The sequence below is a fragment of the Somniosus microcephalus genome, unplaced genomic scaffold (assembly GCF_052327205.1).
Source record: "Somniosus microcephalus isolate GS21.2 unplaced genomic scaffold, FLI_Smic_1.0 unresolved_chr1, whole genome shotgun sequence".
NCBI lineage: Eukaryota > Metazoa > Chordata > Chondrichthyes > Squaliformes > Somniosidae > Somniosus > Somniosus microcephalus.
In genome coordinates, this window is record NW_028225179.1 from 62477629 (window position 1) to 62501847 (window position 24219).

At 55.7% G+C, this 24219-nt stretch overlaps 1 protein-coding gene across 1 annotated transcript in view; it reads right to left on the reverse strand.

Annotated features, from left to right (window-relative positions):
* Positions 1 to 24219, reverse strand: part of LOC147095432 (integrin alpha-X-like) — a 245987-nt gene that overhangs the window by 4396 nt on the left and 217372 nt on the right. The window contains exons 24-28 of the mRNA XM_085973634.1: positions 21473 to 21580; positions 17210 to 17299; positions 15446 to 15559; positions 10630 to 10734; positions 1350 to 1460 (exon numbers count right to left, since the gene is read on the reverse strand). Of these exons, the coding sequence (XP_085829760.1) occupies positions 1350 to 1460; positions 10630 to 10734; positions 15446 to 15559; positions 17210 to 17299; positions 21473 to 21580 (528 nt within the window). The remainder of the gene's footprint in view (positions 1 to 1349; positions 1461 to 10629; positions 10735 to 15445; positions 15560 to 17209; positions 17300 to 21472; positions 21581 to 24219) is intronic.

The window sequence follows — 24219 nt, forward strand, 5'->3', positions numbered from 1 at the left end:
CAACATCGAGTTCAACGATTTCAGACCATAACCTCAGCCCCTATTTTTTCCAGACGGCAGCTGTTGATGGTTCTGCCATTCTCATTTACACCTCTTCTAGACCCATCTTTTGTCTCTTTACTTGTCCAATTACCACCACCATTTGCTTTGTACAATCATAACTTTTGTCATTTAATCTCTCCTGCCTTCCAGTTTATCACAGACCATCCCTTTTGTTCTTTCCTCCCCTCCCCCCTTTCCCTGCCCCTGCACTTGCTTAAATCCTGTTATATCTCTAACTTTCTCCAGCTCTGACGAAAGGTCAGGATTTAATGTGGAGAAATGTGACGTTATCCACTTTGGTAGGAAAAATAGAAGAGCAGAGTCTTTTTTAAATGGTGAGTGATTGGGAAATGTTGGTGTTCAGAGGGACCTGGGTGTCCTTGTACACGAATCACTGAAAGTTAATATACAGGTACAGCAAGTAATTAGGAAAGTAAATGGTATGTTGGCCTTTATTACAAGAGGATTTGAGTATAAGAGTAAAGACGTCATACTGCCTATTTAGGGCCCTGGTGAGACCACACCTGGAGTACTGTGTACATTTTTGGTCTCTTTACCTAAGGAAGGATATACCTGCCACAGAGGGAGCGCAACGAAGGTTCACCAGACTGGTTCCTGGGATGGGGGGATTGTCCTTTGAGGGGAGATTGAGTAGACTAGGCCTGTATTCTCTAGAGTTTAGAAGAATGAGAGGTGGGATCTCATTGAAACATACAAAATTCTTACAGGATTTGACAGGGTGGATGCAGGGAGGATGTTTTCCTTGGCTGGGGAGTCTAGAACCAGGGGTCACAGTCTCAGAATAAGGGTTCAGCCATTTAGGACTGGGATGAGGAGACATTTCTTCACTCAGAGGGTGGTGAATCTTTGGAATTCTCTACCCCAGAGGGCTGTGGAGGTTCAGTCATTGGGTATATTCAAGACAGAGATCGATAGATTTTTGAATATTAAGGGGATCAAGGGATATGGGGACAGTGCAGGAAAGTGGAGATGAGGTAGAAGATCAGCCATGATCTTATTGATTGGCGGAGCAGGCTCGAAGGGCCAAAAGGCCTAGTCCTGCTCCAAAACTTATGTTCTCAGTCATCGACCTGAAACATTGACTTTGTTTCTCACTTCACAGATGCTGCCCGACTTGCTGAGTGTTTCCAGTATTTTCTGCTTTAATTACAATCTTTAGCTTCTCTTGTTAGCCACGGTTGGAACATTTTTCCCGTAGATTTTTAAAAAAATTCCTAAAGGGAAAGATTATCCGTTGTGATTACATGTTTCATTGAGATAACAACAGGGGGCTCCCCAGGATTTACCTTATAAAGCAGAGCAATGAGAATAAGCAGCAAGATCAGGCCACCGACACTGCCCCCCACGATAAGGGGAACCTGGTTGACTTGCTCGAGGATGTCCACCTCTGTCAGGATCTGAAGGACGAGAGAGGAAAAGGAGGGTTGAAGTATGCGAATCGGACGGGAGTCCCCCGGGAACCGGTCCTCCGGTCCCGGGACCTGTGGTGGGGTGGAAAATATCCCGAGACACGAACGGAAGATATTAGATATCATTTGCCAAAGAGTGAAGATGTAGGTCCTTCAGAACTAGAAGCTGTTGAGACTTTCTGTAAGTGGGACCCCGACACGTCCTGTAAATGGGACCATGACGCTCCCTGTAAATGGGACCCTGAGACACTACCTGTAAATGGGACCATGACGCTCCCTGTAAATGGGACCCCGATGCTCCCTGTAAATGGGACCCCGACGCTCCCTGTAAATGGGACCCCGACACGTCCTGTAAATGGGACCCTGAGACACTACCTGTAAATGGGACCATGACGCTCCCTGTAAATGGGACCCCGATGCTCCCTGTAAATGGGACCCCGACGCGCCCTGTAAACGGGACCCCGACGCTCCCTGTAAATGGGACCCCAACGCTCCCTGTAAATGGGACCCTGATGCTCCCTGTAAATGGGACCCCGACGCGCCCTGTAAACGGGGCCCGACATGCCCTGTAAATGGGACCCCGACGCTCCCTGTAAATGGGACCCCGACGCGCCCTGTAAACGGGACCCCGACACACCCTGTAAATGGGACCCTGACACTCCCTGTAAATGGGACCCCGAGACACTCCATGTAAATGGGACCCTGAGACACGCTCTGTAAATGGGACCCCGACACTCCCTGTAAATGGGACCCCGACACTCCCTGTAAATGGGACCCCGACACTCCCTGTAAATGGGACCCCGACACTCCCTGTAAATGGGACCCAGAGACACTCCCTGTAAATGGGACCCTGAGACACTCCCTGTAAATGGGACCCTGAGACACTCCCTGTAAACGGGACCCCGACGCTCCCTGTAAACGGGACCCCGACGCTCCCTGTAAACGGGACCCCGACACTCCCTGTAAACAGGACCCCGACACTCCATGTAAATGGGACCCCGACGCGCCCTGTAAACGGGACCCAACACGCCCTGTAAATGGGACCCCGACACACCCTGTAAATGGGACCCCGCCGCTTCCTGTAAATGGGACCCCGACGCGCCCTGTAAACGGGACCCCGACACACCCTGTAAATGGGACCCCGACGCTCCCTGTAAATGGGACCCCGACACACCCTGTAAACGGGACCCCGACGCTCCCTGTAAATGGGACCCCGACACACCCTGTAAATGGGACCCCGACGCTCCCTGTAAATGGGACCCTGACGCTCCCTGTAAATGGGACCCCGACTCGCCCTGTAAACGGGACCCCGACGCTCCCTGTAAATGGGACCCCGACGCTCCCTGTAAATGGGGCCCCGACACTCCCCGTAAATGGGACCCCGACACTCCCCGTAAATGGGACCCCGACACTCCCCGTCAATGGGACCCCGACACTCCCCGTAAATGGGACCCCGACACTCCCCGTAAATGGGACCCCGACACTCCCCGTAAATGGGACCCCGACACTCCCCGTAAATGGGACCCCGACACTCCCCGTCAATGGGACCCCGACACACCCCGTAAATGGGACCCCGACGCTCCCTGTAAATGGGACCCCGACACTCCCTGTAAATGGGACCCCGACTCTCCCTGTAAATGGGAACCTGAGACACTCCATGTAAATGGGACCCCGACACTCCCTGTAAATGGGACCCCGAGACACTCCATGTAAATGGGACCCTGAGACACGCTCTGTAAATGGGACCCTGACACTCCCTGTAAATGGGATCCCGACACTCCCTGTAAATGGGACCCCGACACTCCCTGTAAATGGGACCCCGACACTCCCTGTAAATGGGACCCTGAGACACTCCCTTTAAATGGGACCCTGAGACACTCCCTGTAAACGGGACCCCGACGCTCCCTGTAAATGGGACCCCGACGCTCCCTGTAAACGGGACCGCGACACTCCCTGTAAACAGGACACCGACACTCCATGTAAATGGGACCATGAGACACGCTCTATAAATGGGACCCCGACACTCCCTGTAAATGGGACCCCGAGACACTCAATGCAAATGGGACCCTGAGACACGCTCTGTAAATGGGACGCCGACACTCCCTGTAAATGGGACCCCGACACTCCCTGTAAATGGGACCCCGACACTCCCTGTAAATGGGACCCCGACACTCCCTGTAAATGGGACCCTGAGACACTCCCTGTAAACGGGACCCCGACGCTCCCTGCAAACGGGACCCCGACGCTCCCTGTAAATGGGACCCCGACACTCCCTGTAAATGGGACCCCGGCACTCCATGTAAATGGGACCCCGACGCGCCCTGTGAACGGGACCCGACACGCCCTGTAAATGGGACCCCGACACACCCTGTAAATGGGACCCCGACGCTCCCTGTAAATGGGACCCCGCCGCTTCCTGTAAATGGGACCCCGACGCGCCCTGTAAACGGGACCCCGACACTCCCTGTAAATGGGACCCCGACGCTCCCTGTAAATGGGACCCCGACACACCCTGTAAATGGGACCCCGACGCTCCCTGTAAATGGGACCCCGACGCACCCTGTAAACGGGACCCCGACGCTCCCTGTAAACGGGACCCCGACACGCCCTGTAAATGGGACCCCGACACACCCTGTAAATGGGACCCCGACGCTCCCTGTAAATGGGACCCTGATGCGCCCTGTAAACGGGACCCTGACGCTCCCTGTAAATGGGACCCCGATGCTCCCTGTAAATGGGACCCCGACACTCCCTGTAAATGGGACCCCGAGACACTCCATGTAAATGGGACCCTGTGACACGCTCTGTAAATGGGACCCCGACGCTCCCTGTAAATGGGACCCTGACACTCCCCGTAAATGGGACCCCGACACTCCCTGTAAATGGGACCCCGACACTCCCCGTAAATGGGACCCCGACACTCCCCGTAAATGGGACCCCGACACTCCCCGTAAATGGGACCCCGACATGCCCCATGAATGGGACCCCGACACACCCCGTAAATGGGACCCCGACGCTCCCTGTAAATGGGACCCCGACGCTCCCTGTAAATGGGACCCCGACTCTCCCTGTAAATGGGACCCCGAGACACTCCATGTAAATGGGACCCTGAGACACGCTCTGTAAATGGGACCCCGACACTCCCTGTAAATGGGACCCCGACACTCCCTGTAAATGGGACCCCGACACTCCCTGTAAATGGGACCCTGACACTCCCTGTAAATGGGACCCAGAGACACTCCCTGTAAATGGGACCCTGAGACACTCCCTGTAAACGGGACCCCGACGCTCCCTGTAAACGGGACCCCGACGCTCCCTGTAAACGGGACCCCGACACTCCCTGTAAACAGGACACCGACACTCCATGTAAATGGGACCCCGACGCGCCCTGTAAACGGACCCGACACGCCCTGTAAATGGGACCCCGACACACCCTGTAAATGGGACCCTGAGACACTCCATGTCAATGGGACCCTGAGACACGCTCTGTAAATGGGACCCCGACACTCCCTGTAAATGGGACCCCGAGATACTCCATGTAAATGGGACCCTGAGACACGCTCTGTAAATGGGACACCGACACTCCCTGTAAATGGGACCCCGACACTCCCTGTAAATGGGACCCCGACACTCCCTGTAAATGGGACCCCGCCGCTTCCTGTAAATGGGACCCCGACGCGCCCTGTAAACGGGACCCCGACACTCCCTGTAAATGGGACCCCGACGCTCCCTGTAAATGGGACCCCGACACACCCTGTAAATGGGACCCCGACGCTCCCTGTAAATGGGACCCCGACGCGCCCTGTAAACGGGACCCCGACGCTCCCTGTAAATGGGACCCCGACACGCCCTGTAAATGGGACCCCGACACACCCTGTAAATGGGACCCCGACGCTCCCTGTAAATGGGACCCTGATGCGCCCTGTAAACGGGACCCTGACGCTTCCTGTAAATGGGACCCCGACGCTCCCTGTAAATGGGACCCCGACACTCCCTGTAACTGGGACCCCGAGACACTCCATGTAAATGGGACCCTGTGACATGCTCTGTAAATGGGACCCCGACGATCCCTGTAAATGGGACCCCGACACTCCCCGTAAATGGGACCCCGACACTCCCTGTAAATGGGACCCCGACACTCCCCGTAAATGGGACCCCGACACTCCCCGTAAATGGGACCCCGACACTCCCCGTAAATGGGACCCCGACACGCCCCATAAATGGGACCCCGACACACCCTGTAAATGGGACCCCGACGCTCCCTGTAAATGGGACCCCGACACTCCCTGTAAATGGGACCCCGACTCTCCCTGTAAATGGGACCCTGAGACACTCCATGTAAATGGGACCCTGAGACACGCTCTGTAAATGGGACCCCGACACTCCCTGTAAATGGGACCCCGAGACACTCCATGTAAATGGGACCCTGAGACACGCTCTGTAAATGGGACCCCGACACTCCCTGTAAATGGGACCCCGACACTCCCTGTAAATGGGACCCCGACACTCCCTGTAAATGGGACCCCGACACTCCCTGTAAATGGGACCCAGAGACACTCCCTGTAAATGGGACCCTGAGACACTCCCTGTAAACGGGACCCCGACGCTCCCTGTAAACGGGACCCCGACGCTCCCTGTAAACGGGACCCCGACACTCCCTGTAAACAGGACACCGACACTCCATGTAAATGGGACCCCGACGCGCCCTGTAAATGGGACCCGACACGCCCTGTAAATGGGACCCTGACACACCCTGTAAATGGGACCCTGAGACACTCCATGTAAATGGGACCCTGAGACACGCTCTGTAAATGGGACCCCGACACTCCCTGTAAATGGGACCCCGAGACACTCCATGTAAATGGGACCCTGAGACACGCTCTGTAAATGGGACCCCGACACTCCCTGTAAATGGGACCCCGACACTCCCTGTAAATGGGACCACGACACTCCCTGTAAATGGGACCCCGACACTCCATGTAAATGGGACCCAGAGACTCTCCCTGTAAATGGGACCCTGAGACACTCCCTGTAAACGGGACCCCGACGCTCCCTGTAAACGGGACCCCGACGCTCCCTGTAAACGGGACCCCGACACTCCCTGTAAACAGGACCCCGGCACTCCATGTAAATGGGACCCCGACGCGCCCTGTAAACGGGACCCGACACGCCCTGTAAATGGGACCCCGACACACCCTGTAAATGGGACCCCGACGCCCCCTGTAAATGGGACCCCGCCGCTTCCTGTAAATGGGACCCCGACGCGCCCTGTAAACGGGACCCCGACACTCCCTGTAAATGGGACCCCGACGCTCCCTGTAAATGGGACCCCGACACACCCTGTAAATGGGACCCCGACGCTCCCTGTCAACGGGACCCCGACGCGCCCTGTAAATGGGACCCCGACGCTCCCTGTCAACGGGACCCCGACGCGCCCTGTAAATGGGACCCCGACACGCCCTGTAAATGGGACCCCGACACACCCTGTAAATGGGACCCCGACGCTCCCTGTAAATGGGACCCCGACGCTCCCTGTAAATGGGACCCAGAGACACTCCCTGTAAACGGGACCCCGACGCTCCCTGTAAATGGGACCCCGACGCTCCCTGTAAATGGGACCCCGACGCTCCCTGTAAATGGGACCCCGACACTCCCTGTAAATGGGACCCCGAGACACTCCATGTAAATGGGACCCTGAGACACGCTCTGTAAATGGGACCCCGACACGCCCTGTAAATGGGACCCCGACGCTCCCTGTAAATGGGACCCAGAGACACTCCCTGTAAACGGGACCCCGACGCTCCCTGTAAATGGGACCCCGACGCTCCCTGTAAATGGGACCCCGACGCTCCCTGTAAATGGGACCCCGACACTCCCTGTAAATGGGACCCCGAGACACTCCATGTAAATGGGACCCTGAGACACGCTCTGTAAATGGGACCCCGACACGCCCTGTAAATGGGACCCTGACACACCCTGTAAATGGGACCCCGACGCTCCCTGTAAATGGGACCCCGACGCTCCCTGTAAATGGGACCCCGACGCTCCCTGTAAATGGGACCCCGACACGCCCTGTAAATGGGACCCCGACACACCCTGTAAATGGGACCCCGACGCTCCCTGTAAATAGGACCCCGACACTCCCTGTAAATGGGACCCCGACGCTCCCTGTAAATGGGACCCCGATGCTCCCTGTAAATGGGACCCCGACGCGCCCTGTAAACGGGACCCGACACGCCCTGTAAACGGGACCCCGACGCTCCCTGTAAATGGGACCCCGACGCGCCCTGTAAACGGGACCCCGACGCTCCCTGTAAATGGGACCCCGACGCGCCCTGTAAACGGGACCCGACACGCCCTGTAAATGGGACCCCGACACGCCCTGTAAATGGGACCCCGACACACCCTGTAAATGGGACTCTGACACTCCCTGTAAATGTGACCCCGAGACACTCCATGTAAATGGGACCCTGAGACACGCTCTGTAAATGGGACCCCGACACTCCCTATAAATGGGACCCCGACACTCCCTGTAAATGGGACCCAGAGACACTCCCTGTAAACGGGACCCTGACACTCCCTGTAAATGGGACCTCGACACTCCCTGTAAATGGGACCCTGACACTCCCTGTAAATGGGACCCCGACGCTCCCTGTAAATGGGACCCCGACGCTCCCTGTAAATGGGACCCGACGCGCCCTGTAAATGGGACCCTGACACTCCCTGTAAATGGGACCCCGACACTCCCTATAAATGGGACCCCAACACATCCTGTAAATGGGACACCGACACTCCCTGTAAATGGGACCCCGAGACACTCCATGTAAATGGGACCCTGAGACACGCTCTGTAAATGGGACCCCGACACGCCCTGTAAATGGGACCCCGACACACCCTGTAAATGGGACCCCGACGCTCCCTGTAAATGGGACCCCGACGCTCCCTGTAAATGGGACCCCGACGCTCCCTGTAAATGGGACCCCGACACGCCCTGTAAATGGGACCCCGACACACCCTGTAAATGGGACCCCGACGCTCCCTGTAAATAGGACCCCGACACTCCCTGTAAATGGGACCCCGACGCGCCCTGTAAACGGGACCCCGACGCTCCCTGTAAATGGGACCCCGACGCTCCCTGTAAATGGGACCCCGATGCTCCCTGTAAATGGGACCCCGACGCGCCCTGTAAACGGGACCCGACACGCCCTGTAAACGGGACCCCGACGCTCCCTGTAAATGGGACCCCGACGCGCCCTGTAAACGGGACCCCGACGCTCCCTGTAAATGGGACCCCAACGCGCCCTGTAAACGGGACCCGACACGCCCTGTAAATGGGACCCCGACACGCCCTGTAAATGGGACCCCGACACACCCTGTAAATGGGACTCTGACACTCCCTGTAAATGTGACCCCGAGACACTCCATGTAAATGGGACCCTGAGACACGCTCTGTAAATGGGACCCCGACACTCCCTATAAATGGGACCCCGACACTCCCTGTAAATGGGACCCAGAGACACTCCCTGTAAACGGGACCCTGACACTCCCTGTAAACGGGACCTCGACACTCCCTGTAAATGGGACCCCGACACTCCCTATAAATGGGACACCGACACTCCCTGTAAATGGGACCCCGATGCTCCCTGTAAATGGGACCCAATGCGCCCTGTAAACGGGACCCCGACACTCCCTGTAAATGGGACCCCGACACTCCCTGTAAATGGGACCCCGACGCTCCCTGTAAATGGGACCCCGACGCTCCCTGTAAATGGGACCCGACGCGCCCTGTAAATGGGACCCTGGCACTCCCTGTAAATGGGACCCCGACTCTCCCTATAAATGGGACCCCAACACATCCTGTAAATGGGACACCGACACTCCCTGTAAATGGGACCCCGATGCTCCCTGTAAATGGGACCCAATGCGCCCTGTAAACGGGACCCCGACACTCCCTGTAAATGGAACCCCGACACTCCCTGTAAATGGGACCCCGACACCTGGAGTACTGTGCACAGTTCTGGTCTCCTTATCTAAGGAATGATATACTTGCCTTAGAGGCGGTGCAACGAAGGTTCATTAGATTGATTCCTGGGAGGAGAGGGCTGTCCTGTGATGAGAGATTGTGTAGAATGGGCCTGTACTCACTGGAGTTTAGAAGAATGAGAGGTGATCTCATTGAAACACACAAGATTCTGAGGGGGATTGACAGGGTCGATGCTGAGAGGCTGTTTCCCCTGGCTGGAGGGTCTAGAACTAGGGGGCATCGTCTCAGGATAAGGGGTCGGTCATTTAAGACCGAGATGAGGAGGAATTTCTTCACTCAGAGGGTTGTGAACCTTTGGAATTCTCTGCCCCAGAGGGCTGGGAATGCTGAGTCTTTGAGTATATTCAAGGAGAGATCGATAGATTTTTGGACTCTAGGGGAATCGAGGGATATGGAGATCGGGTGGGAAAGTGACGTTGAGGTGGATGATCAGCCATGATCTTATTAAATGGTGGAGCAGGCTCGAAGGGCCTTATGGACTACTCCTGCTCCTAATTCTGATGTTCTTATGTTGCTAGGGTCTCGTTTATGGGGCCATAACTCATTATAAACGGGACGCTGAGACTCCCCATAAACGGGACGCTGAGACTCCCCGTAAACGGGACGCTGAGGCTCCCTGTAAACGGGATGCTGAGACTCCCTGTAAACGGGATGCTGAGACTCCCTGTAAATGGGACGCTGAGACTCCCCGTAAACGGGACGCTGAGTCTCCCTGTAAGCGGGACGCTGAGACTCCCTGTAAACGGGACGCTGAGACTCCCTGTAAACGGGACGCTGAGACTCCCCGTAAACGGGACGCTGAGTCTCCCTGTAAACGGGACGCTGAGACTCCCCGTAAACGGGATGCTGAGACTCCCTGTAAACGGGACACTGAGACTCCCCGTAAACGGGATGCTGAGACTCCCTGTAAACGGGACCCCTGCTGCTCCGGGATGCCTGCCCAGTTTGGCGGGCCACCAGTCCATGCCCGGCTGTGCCGGGGGATGTTCCGTCCCGAGTCTCACCACCCAGCGCCGGAGCCGAAGATAAGCATCAGTTGAAAGTCCGGGGGTTCTGTGATGGCGACGCAAGCCCCTCGCTCGGGGACACCTCAGGGCCGCCCGTCGCACTCACCGCAGCCTCCTTGTACTGGGCAGCCCCCTCCGACACAGCCACGTACTTGGCCTCATCGTAACTCAGCAGCACTTTGCTGGGAAGCCCCAGCTTCTTCACGTTGAGCTGCAGAAAGGGCGGAAACGGCAGGGTGAAACTCCGGAACCATGTCATGGGCACACCGCAGCTGATTGCCTCCCTCCCACTCACCTTTACACTTCACGTAAAGAAAGACTTGCATTTCTGTAGCACCTTTCATGGCCTCAGGATGTCCCAAAGCACGTAACAGCCAAGGAAGTATTTCTGAAATGGAGTCACTTTTGTAATGTGGGGAACGCGGCAGCCAATTGTCGCACAGCAAGCTCCCACAAACACCAATGTGATAATGATCAGACCATCTGTTTCAGTAATGTTGGTTGAGGGATAAATATTGGCCAGGACATCGGGGAATAACACCCCTGCTCCTCTTCCAATAGTGGCCATGGGATCTTTTACGTCCACCTGAGAGGGCAGCCAGTGCCCTCTGTTTAAATTCTCAACCGAAATGCAGCAACTCTGACAGTGCGGCGTTCCCTCAGTACTGCCCCTCCAACAGTGCAGCACTCCCTCAGTACTGCACCTCTGACAGTGCAGCGTTCCCTCAGTACTGCCCCTCCAACAGTGCGGCGTTCCCTCAGTACTGCCCCTCCAACAGTGCGGCGCTCCCTCAGTACTGCACCTCTGACAGTGCGGCGTTCCCTCAGTACTGCCCCTCCAACAGTGCAGCGCTCCCTCAGTACTGCCCCTCCAACAGTGCGGCACTCCCTCAGGACTGCCCCTCCAACAGTGCGGCGCTCCCTCAGTACTGCCCCTCAGACAGTGTGGTGTTCCCTCAGTACTGCCCCTCCAACAGTGCGGCGCACCCTCAGTACTGCCCCTCCGACAGTGTGGCGCTCCCTCAGTACTGCCCCTCCAACAGTGCGGCGCTCCCTCAGTACTGCCCCTCCGACAGTGCGGCGCTCCCTCAGTACTGCGCCTCCAACAGTGCGACGCTCCCTCAGTACTACCCCTACAACAGTGCGGCGCTCCCTCAGTACTGCCCGTCCAACAGAGCGGCGCTCCCTCAGTACTGCCCCTCTGACAGTGCGGTGTTCCCTCAGTACTGCCCCTCCAACAGTGCGGCACTCCCTCAGTACTGCCCCTCCGACAGTGCAGCACTCCCTCAGTACTGCCCCTCCAACAGTGCGGCGCTCCCGCAGTACTACCCCTCCGACAGTGCGGCGCTCCCTCAGTACTGCCCCTCCGACAGTGCGGCGCTCCATCAGTACTGCCCCTCCGACAGTGCGGTGCTCCCTCAGTACTGTCCCTCCAACAGTGCAGCGCTCCCTCAGTACTGCCCCACCGACAGTGCGGCGCTCCCTCAGTGCTGCCGCTCCGACAGTGCAGCGCTCCCTCAGTACTGCCCCTCCGACAGTGCGGCGCGCCCTCAGTACTGCCCCTCCGACAGTGCGGCGCGCCCTCAGTACTGCCCCTCCGACAGTGCGGCGCACCCTCAGTACTGCCCCTCCGACAGTGCGGCGCTCCCTCAGTACTGCCCCTCCAACAGTGCAGCGCTCCCTCAGTACTGCCCCTCCGACAGTGCAGCGCTCCCTCAGTACTGCCCCTCCAACAGTGCAGCGCTCCCTCAGTACTGCCCCTCCGACAGTGCTGCGCTCCCTCAGTACTGCCCCTCCAACAGTGCAGCGCTCCCTCAGTACTGCCCCTCCGACAGTGCGGTGCTCCCTCAGTACTGCCCCTCCGACAGTGCCGCGCTACCTCAGTACTGCCCCTCCGTCAGTGCAGCCCTCCCTCAGTACTGCCCCTCCGACAGTGCAGCGCTCTCTCAGTACTGCCCCTCGGACAGTGCGGCCCTCCCTCAGTACTGTCCCTCCAACAGTGCAGTGCTCCCTCAGTACTGACCCTCTGACAGTGCAGCCCTCCCTCAGTACCGCCCCTCCGACAGTGCAGCGCTCCCTCAGCACTGCCCCTCCGACAGTGCCGCGCTCCCTCAGTACTGCCCCTCCGACAGTGCAGCGCTCCCTCAGTACTGCTCCTCCGTCAGTGCAGCCATCCGTCAGTACTGCCCCTCCAACAGTGCAGCACACTGTCAGTACAGCCCCTGCGACAGTGCAGTGCTCCCTCAGTACTGTCCCTCTCACAGTGCAGCTCTCCCTCAGTACTGCCCCTCCGACAGTGCATCTCTCCCTCAGTACCGCCCCTCCGACAGTGCAGCGCTCCCTCAGCACTGCCCCTCCGTCAGTGCCGCGCTCCCTCAGTACTGCCCCTCCGACAGTGCAGCGCACCCTCAGTACTGCCCCTCTGACAGTGCAGCCCTCCCTCAGTACTGCCCCTCCGACAGTGCCGCGCTCCCTCAGTACTGCCCCTCCGACAGTGCAGCGCACCCTCAGTACTGCCCCTCTGAGAGTGCAGCCCTCCCTCAGTACTGCGCCTCCAAAAGTGCAGCCCTCCCTCAGTACCGCCCCTCCGACAGTGCAGCGCTCTCTCAGTACAGCCCCTCCAAAAGTGCAGCCCTCCCTCAGTACCGCCCCTCCGACAGTGCAGCGCTCTCTCAGTACAGCCCCTCCGACAGTGCAGCGCTCTCTCAGTACAGCCCCTCCGACAGTGCAGCTCTCCCTCAGTACTGCCCCTCCGACAGTGCAGCACTCCGTCAGTACCGCCCCTCCGACAGTGCAGCGCACCCTCTGTACTGCCCCTCCGACAGTGCAGCGCTCCCTCAGTACTGCCCCTCTGACAGTGCAGTGCTCCCTCAGTACTGCCCCTCCGACAGTGCAGCTCTCTCTCAGTACTGCCCCTCCGACAGTGCAGCGCTCCCTCAGTACTGCCCCTCTGACAGTGCAGCGCTCCCTCAGTACTGCCCCTCCGACAGTGCGGTGCTCCCTCAGTACTGCCCCTCCAACAGTGCAGCGCTCCCTCAGTACTGCCCCTCCGACAGTGCTGCGCTCCCTCAGTACTGCCCCTCCAACAGTGCAGCGCTCCCTCAGTACTGCCCCTCCGACAGTGCGGTGCTCCCTCAGTACTGCCCCTCCAACAGTGCAGCGCTCCCTCAGTACTGCCCCTCCGACAGTGCGGCGCTCCCTCAGTACTGCCCCTCCGACAGTGCAGCCCTCCCTCAGTACTGCCCCTCCGACAGTGCGGCGCTCCCTCAGTACAGCCCCTCCGACAGTGCAGCCCTCCCTCAGTACAGCCCCCCCGACAGTGCAGTGCTCCCTCAGTACTGTTCTTCTCACAGTGCAGCTCTCCCTCAGTACTGCCCCTTCCGACAGTGCAGCGCACCCTCAGTACTGCCCCTCTGAAAGTGCGGTGTTCCCTCAGTACTGCCCCTCCAACAGTGCGGGGCTCCCTCAGTACTGCCCCTCCGACAGTGCGGCGCTCCCTCAGTACTGCCCCTCCGACAGTGCAGCACTCCCTCAGTACCGCCCCTCCGACAGTGCAGCGCACCCTCTGTACTGCCCCTCCGACAGTGCAGCGCTCCCTCAGTACTGCCCCTCTCACAGTGCAGCTCTCCCTCAGTACTGCCCCTCTGACAGTGCAGTGCTCCCTCAGTACTGCCCCTCCGACAGTGCAGCTCTCTCTCAGTACTGTCCCTCCGACAGTGCAGCTCTCCCTCAGTACCGCCCCTCCGACAGTGCAGCGCTCCCTCAGTACTGCCCCTCTGACCGTGCGGCGTTCCCTCAGTACTGTCCCTCTGACAGTGCAGCTCTCCCTCAGTACTGTCCCTCTGACAGTGCAGCTCTCCCTCAGTACCGCCCCTCCGACAGTGCAGCGCTCCTTCAGTACTACCCCTCTCACAGTGCAGCTCTCCCTCAGTACCGTCCCTCCGACAGTGCAGTGCACCCTCAGTACCGCCCCTCCGACAGTGCAGCGCTCCCTCAGTACTGCCCCTCTGAATGTGCGGCTTTCCCTCAGTACTGTCCCTCCGACAGTGCAGCTCTCCCTCAGTACTGTCCCTCCGACAGTGCAGCGCTCCCTCAGTACTGCCCCTCTTACATTGCAGCTCTCCCTCAGTACTGCCCCTCTGACAGTGCGGCGTTCCCTCAGTACTGTCCCTCCAACAGTGCAGCTCTCCCTCAGTACTGTCCCTCCGACAGTGCAGCGCTCCCTCAGTACTGCCCCTCCGACAGTGCAGCACTCCCTCAGTACTAACCCTCCGACAGTGCGGCACTCCCTCAGTGTTGACCCTCCGACAGTGCGGCGCTCCCTCAGTACTGCCCCTCCCACAGTGCAGTGCTCCCTCAGTACTGCCCATCCCACAGTGCGGCGCTCCCGCAGCACTGCCCCTCCGACAGTGCGGCGCTCCCTCAGTACACAGCAAGGGACGGAGTGAGGCAACGAGTCTGGGAGGCAGCGAGGGATGGAGGACGGGAGTGAGCGAGGGACGGAGAGTAGGAGCGAGATAGGGAGTGAGGGACAGTGGGAGCGAGAGATACAAGGAGTGAGCAAGTGAGGGCGAGCAGGAGGGGCGTATGCATGGAGGGAAGGAGCGAGTGAGTGAGGGAGGGAGGTAGGGTGGGAGCGAGCGAGGGAGGGAGGTTGGGTGGTAGTAGGTGATGGAGGGAGCGAGTGAGGGATGTAGCAAGCAAGTGAGGGAGGGAGTGAGGTAGGGTGGGAGCGAGTGAGGGAGCGAGAGAGTGAGGGAGGGAGTGAGGTAGGTTGGGAGTGAGGGAGGGAGCAAGTGAGGGAGTGAGTGAGGGAGGGAGTGAGATAGGGTGGGAGGGAGGGAGGGAGGCAGGGAGTGCACGAGGGAGGGAGGCAGGGAGCAAGCGAGCGAGTGAGGGAGGGAGGGAGGTCAAACGCGTACCTCTGCGATTGCCGGCGACATCAGCTCTCCCTGGACGTCGAAAATCACCATCCCATGATGCTCCAATGCCGCTAGGTCGCACCTCAGCACCGTGCAGAGTGCGATCCCACAGTCCTGGCGAGGAAGGAAGATGAGGGGCTGGGTTATCGGACACTCATGTGAATCTCTAAGCCCCTCCCACTCCCAGCAATGCCATTTCATCCCTACCCGCCCGGCGGAATCCTCAACAGTGCGAGTCTCCGTGACCCCAGGCCCTCCAGGTAGGGAGAGGTGTGTGGGTTGGGGGAGGGGGGTGTGGATGTAAAGTCCGACAGCGCGGTTAGTCCCCTGGGCGCCATTTTAACTCACGTGGGCTGCCGAGTGCGGGCCACCGGAATCTGCCGTCCGCGGAAATGGACAAACTCGGCTGTCTCGCATCCACTCCCCGCCGCCCCCCCCCCCCGAGGAAGGGCAGACCGTTTCCCCGCCAGGTTCAGAGTTAAATGGCTGCCGCCTTGCACGCGGTGAAGGCCGTGGGAGATAAAAGGGCCGTTCCCCATGATAAAACATCCGAGCGTTTCCCCAGGCAGCTGACCCGAAATGTCGAGGAGAGTCGCAGACTTTAGGAGAACTTTCAGAAGGCGTTTGATAAAGTGCCGCATAATAAACTTACAGCAAAAATTAAAGCCCACGGGATTACAGGACAGAGGCAGAGTGGACACGACATTGGCTGAGGGACAGAATGCAGAGAGCAGCGGGGAACGGTTCTTTTTTCAGATTGGAGAGAAGTATACAGTGGTGTCCCCCAGTATTGGGACCACTGCTCTTTTCGACATATATTAATGACCTGGACTTTGGAACACAGGGCACCATTACAAAGTTTACGAAACTCGGAAATGTAGTAAAACAGTGAGGAGGACAGCAACAGACTTCAGGACTTCAGGACACAGACAGACTGGTGAAATGGGCAGACACATGGCAGATGCAGTTTAACACAGAGAAGTGTGAAGTGATACATTTTGGTAGGAAGAACAATGAGAGGCAATATAAACTAAAGGGTACAATTTTAAAGGGGATACAGGAACAGGGAGACCTGGGGGTGTATGTGCACTAACCTTTGAAGGTGGCAGGACAAGTTGAGAAAGCTGTTAAAAAGCATACGGGATCCTTGGCTTTATAGATAGAGACAGAGAGTACAAAAGCAAGGAAGTTATTGCTAAACTCTTTTTAAAACACTGGTTAGGCCCCAGCTGGAGTGTTGTGTTCAATTCTGGGCACCACACTTTAGGAAGGAGGTCAAGACCTTGGAGAGGGTGCAGAGGAGATTGACCAGAACAGCACCAGGGATGAGGGACTTCAGTTATGTGGAGAGACTGGAGAAGCGGAGATTGTTCTCCTTAGAGCAGAGAAAGTTAAGGGGAGACTGAATGGAGGCGTTCAAAATCCTGACCGGTTTCGATAGAGTAAATAAGGAGAAACTGTTTCCAGTGGCAGGAGGACACAGATTGAAGATAATTTGCAAAAGAACCAGAGTGGAGATGAGGAAACACAGCGAGATGTTGTGATCTGGAACGTGTTGCCTGAAAGGGCAGTGGAAGCAGATTCAATAGTAACTTTCAACTGGGATTGGATAAATACTTGAAGGGGAAAAGATGGGATTAACCGGATAGCTCTACCAAAGAGCCGGCATGGGCCGAACCGCCTCATTCTTGCCGTATCGTTCTATGATTCTATGATCCCCTTCCCACCCCCACTTCTGCGTTTTCCAAGAGTGTTAGTTATTACCAGTACGATGTAGTCTCGTGGGTCCCCCGGCATCACTCCCTCCGGCGCTGCCACGCTCTCCACGGCGGGCTGGCACACTGAGCGGTTGCCCTGGTGAGGGACGGGCACAAAGGAGAGAATGTCACCAAATTAGCATCTCATCCTCCTGTTCAAATCCCTCCATGGCCCGCGCCCCCTCCCTATCTCTGTAACCTCCTCCAGCCCCTACAATTCTCATCCTCCTGTTCAAATCCCTCCATGGCCCGCGCCCCCTCCCTATCTCTGTAACCTCCTCCAGCCCCTACAATTCTCATCCTCCTGTTCAAATCCCTCCATGGCCCTTGCCCCCTCCCTATCTCTCTGAACTCCTCCAGCCCTTACAATTCTCATCCTCCTGTTCAAATCCCTCCATGGCACCGCGCCCCCTCCCTATCTCTGTAACCTCCTCCAGCCCTACAATTCTCTTCCTCCTGTTCAAATCCCTCCATGGCAGCCGCACCCTCCCTATCTCTGTAACCTCCTCCAGCCCCTACAATTCTCATCCTCCTGTTCAAATCCCTCCATGGCCCTCGCCCCCTCCCTATCTCTGTAACCTCCTCCAGCCCCAACAATTCTCTTCCTCCTGTTCAAATCCCTCCATGGCACCGTGCCCCCTCCCTATCTCTGTAACCTCCTCCAGCCCCAACAATTCTCTTCCTCCTGTTCAAATCCCTCCATGGCAGCGCGCCCCCCTCCCTATCTCTGTAACCTCCTCCAGCCCCTACAATCTATTCCTCCTGTTCAAATCCCTCCATGGCAGCGCGCCCCCTCCCTATCTCTGTAACCTCCTCCAGCCCCTACAATTCTCATCCTCCTGTTCAAATCCCTCCATGGCAGCGCGCCCTCCTCCCTATCTCTGTAACCTCCTCCAGCCCTACAATTCTCTTCCTCCTGTTCAAATCCCTCCATGGCCCTTGCCCCCTCCCTATCTCTGTAACCTCCTCCAGCCCTTACAATTCTCATCCTCCTGTTCAAATCCCTCCATGGCCCTCACAGCCTCCCTATCTCTGTAACCTCCTCCAGCCCCTACAATTCTCTTCCTCCTGTTCAAATCCCTCCATGGCACGGCGCCCCCTCCCTATCTCTGTAACCTCCTCCAGCCCTACAATTCTCATCCTCCTAATTAAATCCCTCCATGACCTTCGCCCCCTCCCTATCTCTGTAACCTCCTCCAGCCCCTACAATTCACTTCCTCCTGTTCAAATCCCTCCATGGCCCTCGCATCCTCCCTATCTCTGTAACCTCCTCCAGCCCCTACAATTCTCTTCCTCCTGTTCAAATCCCTCCATGGCAGCGCGCCCCCTCCCTATCTCTGTAACCTCCTCCAGCCTCTACAATTCTCATCCTCCTGTTCAAATCCCTCCATGGCCCTCGCCCCCTCCCTATCTCTGTAACCTCCTCCAGCCCTACAATTCTCATCCTCCTGTTCAAATCCCTCCATGGCCCTCGCACCCTCCCTATCTCTGTAACCTCCTCCAGCCCTACAATTCTCATCCTCCTGTTCAAATCCCTCCATGGCACCACGCCCCCTCCCTATCTCTGTAACCTCCTCCAGCCCTACGATTCTCTTCCTCCTGTTCAGATCCCTCCATGGCCCTCGCACCCTCCCTATCTCTGTAACCTCCTCCAGCCCCTACAGTTCTCTTCCTCCTGTTCAAATCCCTCCATGGCACCGCGCCCCCTCCCTATCTCTGTAACCTCCTCCAGCCCTACGATTCTCTTCCTCCTGTTCAAATCCCTCCATGGCCCTCGCACCCTCCCTATCTTTGTAACCTCCTCCAGCCCCTACAATTCTCATCCTCCTGTTCAAATCCCTCCATGGCAGTGCGCCTCCTCCCTATCTCTGTAACCTCCTCCAGCCCTACAATTCTCATCCTCCTGTTCAAATCCCTCCATGGCCCTCGCACCCTCCCTATCTCTGTAACCTCCTCCAGCCCCTACAATTCTCATCCTCCTGTTCAAATCCCTCCATGGCACCGTGCCCCCTCCCTATCTCTCTGAACTCCTCCAGCCCTTACAATTCTCATCCTCCTGTTCAAATCCCTCCATGGCACCGTGCCCCCTCCCTATCTCTCTGTAACCTCCTCCAGCCCCTACAATTCTCATCCTCCTGTTCAAATCCCTCCATGGCCCTCGCCCCCTCCCTATCTCTGTAACCTCCTCCAGCCCCTACAATTCTCATCCTCCTGTTCAAATCCCTCCATGGCCCTCGCCCCCTCCCTATCTCTGTAACCTCCTCCAGCCCCTACATTTCTCATCCTCCTGTTCAAATCCCTCCATGGCCCTCACACCCTCCCTATCTCTCTGAACTCCTCCAGCCCCTACAATTCTCATCCTCCTGTTCAAATCCCTCCATGGCCCTCGCACCCTCCCTATCTCTGTAACCTCCTCCAGCCCCAACAATTCTCATCCTCCTGTTAAAATCCCTACATGACCCTCGCCCCCTCCCTATCTCTGTAACCTCCTCCAGCCCTACAACTCTTATCCTCTTGTTCAAATCCCTCCATTGCACCTTGCCCCCTCCCTATCTCTGTAACCTCCTCCAGCCCCTACAATTCTCATCCTCCTGTTCAAATCCCTCCATGGCCCTTGTCCCCTCCCTATCTCTCTGAACTCCTCCAGCCCTACAATTCTCATCCTCCTGTTCAAATTCCTCCATTGCACCGTGCCCCCTCCCTATCTCTGTAACCTCCTCCAGCCCCTACAATTCTCATCCTCCTGTTCAAATCCCTCCATGGCCCTCGCACCCTCCCTATCTCTCTGAACTCCTGCAGCCCCTACAATTCTCATCCTCCTGTTCAAATCCCTCCATGGCCCTTGCCCCCTCCCTATCTCTCTGAACTCCTCCAGCTCCTACAATCTCATCCTCCTGTTCAAATCCCTCCCATGACCCTCGCCCCTTCCCTATCTCTGTAACCTCCTCCAGCCCCTACAACCCTCTGAGATTTCTGCGCTCCTCCAATTTTGGCCTCTTGAGCATCCCCGATTTCCATCACTCCAACATTGGCGGCCGTGCCTTCAGCTGCCTGGGTCCCGAGCTCTGGAATTACCTCTCCTACCTCTTTGACCAAGCTTTTGGTCACCTGTCCTAATATCTCCTTATGTGGCTCGGTGTCAAATTCTGTTTGATTATCGCTCCCGCGAAGAGCCTTGCTACGGTTTTCCCACGTTAAAGGTGCGATATAAATGCGAATTGTTGTTACCTGTCGATGTGGTCAGGAGCAAAAAGCAATCGAAAAGGCTGCTGGAATGTTGGCCTTTATCTCGGGGGCAGGGCTACAAAGGGGTGGGAGTTACGCTACAGTTTATAGAAAGCTCTGGTCAGACCCCTATCTGGAGTAACTGTATTCAGTCCTGGGCCCCGCACCTCAGGAAGGATATATTGGCCCCGGAGGGGGAGCAGCGCACAGTCACCAGAATCGTACCGCTGGCTGAAAGGGTTAAATTACCAGGACTGGCTGCGTAGACTAGGCTTGTAATCCCTTGAGTTTAGAAGATTGAGGGGTGATCTGATCGAGGTCTTTGAAACAACAAAAGGAGACTCGATAGTGTAGACATGGAGAAGTCTACAGTTTTGGTCTCCTTACCTAATGAAGGGTCTACTTGCCTTACAGGCGGTCCAACGGAGGTCCACTAGATTGATCCCTGGAATGAGAGGGTTGTCCTATGAGGAGAGACTGAGTAGACTAGGCCTATATTCTCTAGAGTTTAGAAGAATGAGAGATGATCTCATTGAAACACACAAAATTCTGACAGGGTTTGACAGGGTAGATGCAGGGAGGATGTTTCCCCTGGCTGGGGAGTCCAGAACCAGGAGTCACTGTCTCAGAATAAGGGGTCGGCCATTTAGGACTGAGATGAAATTTCTTCACTCGGAGGGTTGTGAATCTTTGGCATTCTCTACCCCAGAGAGCTGTGGAGGCTCAGTCATTGAGTATATTCAAGACAGAGGTCGATAGATTTTTGGATACTAAGCAAATCAAGTGATATGGGGATCAGGCGGGAAAGCGGAGTTGAGGTTGAAGATCAGCCATGATCTTACTGAATGGCGGAGCAGGCTCGAAGGGCCGAGTGGCCGACTCCCGCTCTTACGTTCCGATGTTCTTCAGTCCCAATTGCTGTTAAGTAAACACGGGCTGAGGAAAAGTGGCCGTAACTCGTGACGGGCGAATGGAACGGCGGCAGAAACTCACCTCCGCCCTCGAGATAAGGGTACGCTCTTTTAACTGTCTCCCGCGCACTCACCGGCTTTCTCTCGGAGACCGTGACGTTCCAGAGCAAGCGGGCGCCCACTCTCACCGGGACCGTGAACGTCACCCCGATCGGGAGGGACCTGCGGCCCAGGTTTTCCACCTGCAAATGTTGCAACAACAATGGAATCACGGTGAAGCTCAAAGGTCGCGAACACCTCCCCCCCACCTCCTGCCTCCGGTTAATGTTCCCGGGATCGGAATTCGGGAAAGGAACCAGGGTTCGAATCGCACCCATTGCCCGCCCCATACGCAAAGATTCCGGCAAGTGAATTCAGAGGATTAATAAATAAATAAATTATTTTTATCTCGTAAAAATGTAAAAATCAACATTTCATTGTGCAGTACACACGTCTGCTGCATATATGACAAATAGATATATAGATACATAGATACATAGAAGATAGGAGCAGGAGTAGGCCATTCGGCCCTTCGAGCCTGCTCCGCCATTCAATGAGATCATGGCTGATCATCCAAATTCAGTATCCTGTCCCTGCCTTCTCCCCATATCCCTTGATCCCTTTAGCCTTAAGAAATATATCCAACTCTTTCTTGAATATACTTAATGAACTGGCTTCCACCGCCCTCTGTGGCAGAGAATTCCACAGGTTCACCACTCTCTGGGTGAAGAAATTCCTCCTTATTTCAGTCCTAAATGGCTTACCCCTTATCCTTAGACTATGACCCCTGGTTCTGGACTCCCCGGCCATCAGAAACATCCTTCCTGCATCTAGTCTGTCCAGGCCTGACAGAATTTTATTGGTTTCGATGAGATCCCCTCTCAATCTTCTAAACTCCAGTGAGTATAAGCCCAATCGACACAATCTCTCCTCATACGTCATTCTTGCCATCCCAGGTATCAGCCTGGTGAATCTTCGCTGCACTCCTTCCATGGCAAGAACGTCCTTCCTCAGGTAAGGCGACCAAAACTGCACACAATACTCAAGGTGTGGTCTCACCAAGGCCCTGTACAACTGCAGCAAGACATCCTTGTTCTTGTATTCGAACCCTCTTGCTACGAAGGCCAACATACCATTTGCCTTCTTAACTGCCTGCTGCACCTGCATGCTTACCTTCAGCGACTGGTGTACAAGAACACCCAGGTCTCTTTGCACTTTCCCTTCTCCCAATCTATTACCATTCAAATAATAATCTGCCTTCCTGTTTTTGCCACCAAAGTGGATAACCTCACATTTATCCACATTATAGTGCATTTGCCATGTTTCTGCCCAATCACCCAACCTGTCCAAATCGTGCTGGAGTTTCACGACATCCTCCTTACAGCATATCCTCCCCCCCAGCTTTGTGTCGTCTGCAAATTTGGAGATATTACATCCAATTCCCTCGTCCAGATCATTAATATATATTGTGAACAGCTGGGGTCCTAGGACCGATCCTTGCGGTACCCCACTAGTCACTGCCTGCCACTCAGAAAATGACCCGTTTATTCCAACTCTTTGCTTTCTGTCCGCCAACCAGTTCTCTATCCAAGTCAATACCTTGCCCCCAATCCCATGTGCCTTAATTTTGCACGCTAATCTCTTATGCGGTACCTTATCGAAAGCCTTCTGAAAGTTCAAATACACCACATCCACTGGTTCTCCCTTATCTATTTTACCAGTTACATCCTCAAAAAATTCCAGTAGATTAGTCAAGCATGATTTACCTTTTGTAAATCCATGTTGACTTTGTCCGATCCAGTCACTGCTTTCCAAGTGCTCTGCTATTACATCTTTTACAATGGACTCTAGCATTTTCCCCACTACCGATGTCAAGCTTACCGGTCTATAATTCCCCGCCTTTTCTCTACCACCTTTTTTGAATAGTGGGGTAACATTAGCTACCCGCCAATCCATGGGTACCGTTCCAGAGTCTATCGAGTTCTGGAAGATGACCAGCAATGCATCTACTATTTCTAGGGCCACTTCCTTATGTACCCTGGGATGTAGATTATCAGGCCCTGGGGATTTATCGGCCTTCAGTCCCATCAATTTTCCTAACACCATTTCCCTACAATACTGATTTCTTTCAGTTCCACCCTTTCATCAGACCCTATGTTCCCCGGCATCTCTGGGAGGTTATTTGTGTCCTCCTTTGTGAAGACAGAACCAAAATATGTATTTAGTTGGTCTGCCATTTCTTTGTTCCCCATTATAAATTCCCCCGATTCTGACTGCAAGGGACCTACGTTTGACTTCACCAATCTTTTTCTCTTCACATATCTATAAAAGCTTTTACAGTCAGTTTTTATGTTCTCTGCAAGCTTACTCTCATATTCTATTTTCCCTTTCTTAATTAATCCCTTTGTCCTCCTTTGTTGAATCCTAAACTGCTCCCAATCCTCAGGATTATTGCTTTTTCTGGCCAATTTATATGCCCTCTCCTTGGACCTTATGCTATCCCTAATTTCCCTTGTTAGCCACGGTTGGGTCATCTTTTTTGTTTTATTTTTATGCCAAACTGGGATGAACAAATTCTGTAGTTCATCCATTCGGTCTTTGAATGTTTGCCATTGCCTATCCACCGTCAACCCTTTGAGTGCCATTCCCCAATCAATCCTACCCAACTCGCTCCTCAGACCATCATAGTTTCCTTTATTTTAATTGAGGACCCAATTCTCCAAGTCAACTACTTCATTCTCCATCTTAATGAAGAATTCGATCATATTATGATCGCTCCGACCCAAGGGGCCTCATACAACAAGATTGCTAATTAATCCTTTCTCGTTACATAATACCCAGT